This window comes from Portunus trituberculatus, chromosome 21 (genome assembly GCF_017591435.1).
Source record: "Portunus trituberculatus isolate SZX2019 chromosome 21, ASM1759143v1, whole genome shotgun sequence".
NCBI lineage: Eukaryota > Metazoa > Arthropoda > Malacostraca > Decapoda > Portunidae > Portunus > Portunus trituberculatus.
Genome location: NC_059275.1, coordinates 10094610 through 10101954, shown reverse-complemented (window position 1 = coordinate 10101954; position 7345 = coordinate 10094610). Strand labels below are relative to the sequence as shown.

Genomic DNA, 7345 nt, shown 5'->3' with positions numbered 1-7345 from the left:
AGTTTCTCACTAGCGAATTCAACATAGGTGTGAGACTCTGGTTTCACATACTTTCGAAACTGCTGTCTGTATCCATCAGAAGTGATAGAGTAAGCATCTAGAATGTTACCTTTGATCTCTTCATATTCTACCTCATCACTAAGGCCGTTGTATACCCTATAAGCTTTTCCTACTAGCTTAGGGACAAGGAGAGACACCCACTGATCCTTGGGCCATTTATTCCTATGAGCAATGCTCTCAAAAGCGCGAAATGACCCGTCAACATCAGATTCATCAAAAGGGGGAACTAGCGGAGCAGCTGTAGCGGGATTAAAGCTTGCTAACTGTTTCTTTATATCTATTTCTTCCCCTCTAAACTTAGCGTCATTTCGTAGGGCTAACTCCTGAATTTCTAACTCTTTCTCCTGCCTTCTAAGTTGTAACTGAAATTCTCTCTCTTCTTTCTTTATCTTCTCTTTATCTTTATCTTCTTTTTCTGCCTGTAGTTGCATTTGTTTTCATGCATCCGGTATTCTAGTTTAAGCTTCTCAATTTCCCATTGACTTATCCTACTCTTATCCTGTTCTTCCTGGGGACTGTGTATTATAGTCCTCGTAGAGGCTGACATGGGAGTTAACTCTTCTATGGCATTTCCTAGCAACTGACCTTCTTGAACTAGATGTTCAACAACTACATTCTTAATGACCTCTTTAGTCATCTGAGACGTGATGGGAACATCAAAATGTTTAGCGATGGCTTTCCATTGGTCCTTCTTTATATTAGCATCTTTAAGTTGTTCCAGAGAAGGGTCGGCACAAAAATCTTCAACGTTAAACTGAGCGGAAGCCATATTAAATAGATGTTAAACCACAACAAAAAAAAATTATAAGCGAATTACTTAAGTGAGGAACTTGGCAGAGTGATAATAAAGGCAACCTTGGAAATTACCTAGATTATACTTAAGTAAACACTTATGAGTACAATCACTAATGAGGGTAAACTAGAGAGTTACGGCATTAAGAGGGATCCGGATTACTCTAGTTACGAGACTTGAGAGTGAGGAGCGAATTGTACTGAGACTTGTTATTGATAAGGAGGCGGATTAGTCTGAGAGACTAGTTAAAATGGCCGATTCTAACTAGCGAGAAAAATGATCCGCGAAGTGAGGGCATTGAGGGTTCGCATGAACATATGATGATCCCAACACTTGGATAACACTTATTACACACCTGCCTATGTGCAAAAACTAGAGATAAGTGCTATCGGTGAACACGCCTTTCTACCTGGTTTCCTGCTCTACCACTGCTATGCGATACCAATGAAAGTCACGAAGCACGTTTAACCCAAAAGGAGCCACTTGATCGCACAAAGGTAAATTTAAACCACACGCAGAGTAAGTCACAGAAAAAAACACATCAGAGTCACAACACCACAGAAACACAAGCAATCACAGAAAAAAAAGTCACTGGAAAAATGGAACACTGAACATGGGTTATAAATGTCCTGTCACTGTCACGGTCGCCAATTGTTACGTTCACCGGTTAAACTGGTAAGATTGGCATCGGAGAGCCGGTGAACAATAACAATAAAAAAAAAAAAAAACACTGCAGGTTCAACTGGTGAGGAAATGCAAAAGGGGGTCACTTTAAAAAGCTATTTTAATAACCCATAATGAAATTGACACATATATAACAAGAAACATGAAACACAGATATATAACATGAAACACAGGAAAATGACATACACATATACATATAACACAGTAATAAATACAACAATAAAGAACCCAACTTAATACCTAACAATAATCCTAATCCTATATAGAGGCAATGTGGAAAGCACGGACGAGGGGAAATGATACTTATGCGGTGTCGCAGTGGTGAAATGCTGGGTGATGGTTGATCCCACGGCAGAACCAAGAGGCGTTGTGTTCACTGGTTGAGGCTTGGATCTCAACTGCCAATCCAGAAAACCAAGAGCTGGCTCAACACTTTCGGTTGAGTCGAAAGGGGCCGCGTGAATCCAACTTCGGGACAGTAGCCGGGCTTCATGAAACGGTGACGTGGAAGGTTCACGAGACGGTGGCGTGGAAGGTTCACGAGACGGTGACGTGGAAGGAGGCGGAGAGGTGGCGAACGAGGTAACAAGCGGAGGAGGTGATGGTAGTAATGCATGTTACGGGCGCAGAAGTAGGATAACACTCTTGCCAGGGGTGATGGTGTGGTGGAACTGAGGCAGGGTGTTATTGTATTCAAGTGTGAGGCGGGCAGTGTGGCGGGCAACCACCAACAATAACAATAAATCCCGCACTTTACGATTTATAAATTTTTTATTTTTTTAATCTTAAATTGCCTTATAGTGGACTGACATAACTACGAGTTTGACGTAACTCGAGACCGACATAACCCGGGACTTTACTGTGTATATATATATATATATATATATATATATATATATATATATATATATATATATATATATATATATATATATATATATATATATATATTTCTTTTTCCCACAGTTATGAAGAATAATCCTTGTGGCCACCCTAACCATGGTTGCATCTACTGGCCTTCATCACGACCCATCCTTGCTGTCTATTTATGTCCTCCACAGCATCCTGATGGTGTGATTGGAAGAGGTGTAACTATCTTACAGTTTTTTGCAGAGAGTTGTATAGGGTAGTGTAGCATCATCCCAAGTCCTCAAGGCAGTCACCAACTAGGATTTGATCTCAAACAATCTTTTTAGAGCAGATTTCAGCAGTGCAAACCACATATTCAGCTGCCAACTGGTGTGCTGCGCTGCCATGTTCTGGGGCACGGGCAGTGCTGCACCAGCCTGGGCCACCACACTTCACATCTCACCTCTGTGAGTAACTTGTGATTGGACAGCTGCTTGGTATGTTCCCTACATCATAGGTTCCCCTTCCATAATTGCTAATAAAACAAGTATCATTATATTATAATACATACTGTACTTTCAGTTTGACTAGACAAACTAGGATAACAGATATGCAATGCAAAAATACTAGCAAAGTTATGAAATGAAATGCAAAGCATTCCTACTATTATTTTGCATTATAACCATGTTTTGGATGCATTTCATCCATTTTCACCAAGTGCTAGAAGAGGACACTTATTGGTGATGAAGAACTCACTAAAAGCAGGATTCTGTCAATTTCTTCCTCACAAGACTTACACTTTACTTGAATAAGCTAAGGTGGATGCAGTGCAGTGTACAGCCAGCTTGGAAGCAGTACCACATGTAGCCACCTAACTTGCTCTCACTCTTACCTCAATCTCCATGAAAATGTAAGAAATGAGAAGTTATACTAAAGAAAACACAATCTCTTATCCTGTAATAATGCAGATGCTCAATATAAACTTCTCACATTCAATACTGAACTAAAAAAAAAAAAAAAAAAAAATTTAAATCACAAAATGTCCTTTGTTTCCTTTCACCCACTGAAGTGCAGTGGAGACTCAATACTCGAACTTAATTTCTCCCAAATGGCTGTTTGAGTATTAAAAAGTTTGACTATTGATACCTATAAATCAGGTAATTCATTCTAACCATTGCCAAACCTAAGTTAAAAAAAATTCCAAAATAAATATTTTTATGATATTGATTTGTACTTACTGTAAGTGAAGGCAGGTGATGGATAATGCAGAAAAGAAGGGGAGAAAGGTGGGGAAAAAATCATCAGTGGAGTCAGAGGTAGTATCAGAAATAAGATCCAAATGCAGCAGCTTAGCCTTCACACAAATTATGTCCTATCATCAGCCTTATGCCTTTCATTTTATCCACACATTCAAAGATTTTTCCATTTCTTCCACTGCTGCAGGTCACTTAAATTGCTTTTACACACCAATCGCCACATCAGCTCCCTTAATGACCTTCATCTTCAGTATTGTGGCTACTGTAGACAGCTACAAGGGCAGTTATTCTTCCTCCTTTCTTGTATTTATCAATAATCTCCTTTTTCCTCTCGATGGTCGTCATAACATTCTTTCTTTTAGGCTTATTCTCACCACTAGCAAGCCTCTTTGTTGCCGTTGTAAGCTTCTAAATAGAAAGATAACGAGAGAGAAAGCGCAGGACAATGTTATTTTTATAGCCGCAGAGATGAACTGGCAGTGGCTTGATAGGGCACGTGGGGCAGCATGAGGGATGAGACCCTTTGTTTACAGCCACATTCGACTAGCAGGTATTTTTGAGTATTAAGTCTAACTTTTGCATTCGACTATTGAAAAGTTTGACTATTTATACGTTCAAGTATTGAGTCTCCACTGTATTTCTTTCACTGCATGAATGATAGTTATGAAGAATGAAGATGGAGACCATATACAAGATTACACAAAATCAATAAATAGTGTTCATGAGTTCATACAAACAAATATTTTAGAGATATTTATTGCATTTACTTTACATCACAGTAGGAGGAGGTATCCGTTGTATCCTGCTCAATGATCTGGAGTAGGAAAATTGATGCCAGAGAAGGTAGTGGGAGGAAGAGGCAATGAGGAATTCAGACCGAGACCCATCTGTTAAAAAATAAAAAAATTGATAAAAATTGGAGTCACATTAAAGTTAATAACTTGATTATCTATCTTTCTTCAATAATTAGCGTTAGTCTAAAAGGTCATTAGAATGACAGTTTTTTGACAATTTTGACGATAAAAAAAGAGGAACTAATTTTGATTCTTGAATATCAATGTCTAATATATACCATCTCTCATTATCAACCAAAACATACTACTTTAACATTAAATGCTATGAATCACAAGGCATGTGAGGGAACACACCTGGTGGTGAGGTGTGTGAGTGAAAATGTTGTTCATGGAGTTGTTGAGCACTGCTGGAGGTAGCCTGTTGGCATCAGAGGGAAGACTTTTGAGTGATTCAGCTGGGGGCAGGAGGGAGGATGGCATGGGAGCAAGGCGGGCCTGGCTAGACAAGGATGCAGCACTCAGCACCTCATTGTTTGCGACACTGCGTGAGGAAGTGGATCCCATGCCTGTGTTGCTCTCTCCACTCTGCAACACAAGAAAGAACAGATAAAACCTTCCAAAATTCATATGCATTCAATCAAGTATTTGAAATAAGATGTAACATCATATACATATGTATATGGAAATCAAGATTTTTGGTATTCAACTACCTTGGTCACTTTTTCAAAGATATAATGAAAATTAAAATCTGAGGAAATTAGCAGTTTATAAATCAAATGCATATATCAACAATAATACGTTAAATCAAAGTTTTACCTGTTGCAGTACAGTAATACTCTGCTTAACGAACAGGATAGGTGTCAAACCTGTTCGTAGAACAGAAATTCGTTAAGCGGACGTAATTTTCCCATAGGAAATAATAGAAATAGGGGGGATGCATTCTGGGCTGGTCCCCATCATACCACATGGGTTAAAAAAAAAAAAAAAATAAATAAAAAAAAAATATATATATATATATATATATATATATATATATATATATATATATATATATATATATATATATATATACACAGTAGGTCCCAGGTTACGTCGATCTCGAGTTACGTCAAACTCGCACTTACGTCAGTCCACTATAAGGCAATTTAAGATTTAAAAATTGAAAATTTATAAATCGTAAGCGCGAGGTTTATTGTTATTGTTGGCCGCCAGGCGTCATTAGTGGTTATCCACCACACTGCCCACCTCATGCTTGAATACAATAACACTCTACGTACCTCAGTTCCACCACACCGTCGCCCCTGGCAAGAGTGTTCCTACATCTGCGTTTGCTGACTATCTTAGTATCTTGCTCAATGGCACCAAAAAGAAAACTCCTGAGTGATAGCAGTGATACTAAGAAAAGGAAAACCATTACGCTACAAGAAAAAGAGGACATAATTAAAAGACATGAGAAGGGAGGCAGCAGGTGTGTGTAAGGGAGTGAAGAAGAAAATGGGAAGCCCGTTACCATGACAACGTGGAGGTTGACGACCTTGAGGGCTCACGCACCTATAACAACAATAACAACTCCGGAGCCGTTGCCTGGGCCACACGACACTCGCAGCTCACTTGCACCGTCTGCGCTTGTCTGCTGATCCCTATTGCCCTTTCCTATTGCATTTCCTGCCCCGCTGCCCACACTTCTACTCCCACCGCACTGCACTACGATCCCAGCTGTCCGCCCTGGGGGTCACAACATTCGACCTGCCCATCCTCCTGGCAGCCTCAGGCGTCCACCCCTCTGGCAACATGCAGTCCTTCGCGTTCTCGGCCCTAATCAACAACAAAAACAAGCTTGTGTTTCATATTCCTACATACTTGTAAATAATATAACAATATAACCTTTTACTTATATAACGCTTCTACTCCAACCGCACTCCACAAAGCTCCCAGCTGTCTGCCCTGGGCGTCACAACATTCGACCTGCCCACCCTCCTGGCGGCCTCAGGCCGCCCCTCTCGGCAACCTGCAGTCCTTCGCGTTCACGGCCCTAATCAATATATTCCTACATAGTTGTAAATAATATACCAATATAACAATATAACCTATTACTTACCTGAATAACCATAAAAAATTATTGGTTGAAAATTCAATAATATGCTTTGAAAGTACAAAAACTCAAGTTACGTACAAAATCGATTTACGTCATGTTTCAGGAACGTAACTCTGACGTAACTCGGGACCTTACTGTATATATATATATATATATATATATATATATATATATATATATATATATATATATATATATATATATATATATATATATATATATATATATATACAGTAAGGTCTCGGTTTACGTCAGAGTTACGATCCTGAAACATGACGTAAGTCGATTTTGTACGTAACTCGAGTTTCCGTACATTTTCAAAGCATATTATGGAGTTTTCAACCAATCATTGTTTATGGTCATTCAGGTAAGTTAAAGGTTATATTGTTATATTATTTACAAGTATGTAGGAATATGAAACACAAGCTTGTTTTTGTTGTTGATTAGGGCCACGAATGCGAAGGACTGCAGGTTGCAGAGAGGGGTGGACGCCTGAGGCCGCCAGAAGGGTGGGCAGGTCGAATGTTGTGACGCCCAGGGTAGACAGCTGGGAGCGTAGTGCAGTGCGGTGGGAGTAGAAGCGTGGCCAGAGGGGCAAGAAATGCAATAGGAAAGGGCAATAGGGATCAGCAGACAGGCGCAGACGGTGCAAGTCAGCTGCGAGTGTCGTGTGGCCCAGGCGAAGGCTCTGGAGTTGTTATTGTTGTGATCGGTGTGCGAGCCCTCAAGGTCGTCAACCTCTCCGTTGTCATGGTAACGGGCTTCCCATTTTCTTCTTCCCTCACACACAGCTGCTGCCTCCCTTCTCATGTTT

At 39.9% G+C, this 7345-nt stretch overlaps 1 protein-coding gene across 1 annotated transcript in view; it reads right to left on the bottom strand.

Moving 5' to 3' along the window:
• Positions 1–4448: 4448 nt before the first annotated feature.
• The window catches only part of LOC123507003 (mucin-5AC-like), a 74166-nt gene continuing 71269 nt past the window's right edge, over positions 4449–7345 (bottom strand). Inside the window, exons 7-8 of the mRNA XM_045259498.1 lie at positions 4791–5021; positions 4449–4529 (exon numbers count right to left, since the gene is read on the bottom strand). Coding sequence (XP_045115433.1) covers positions 4449–4529; positions 4791–5021 — 312 coding nt within the window. The remainder of the gene's footprint in view (positions 4530–4790; positions 5022–7345) is intronic.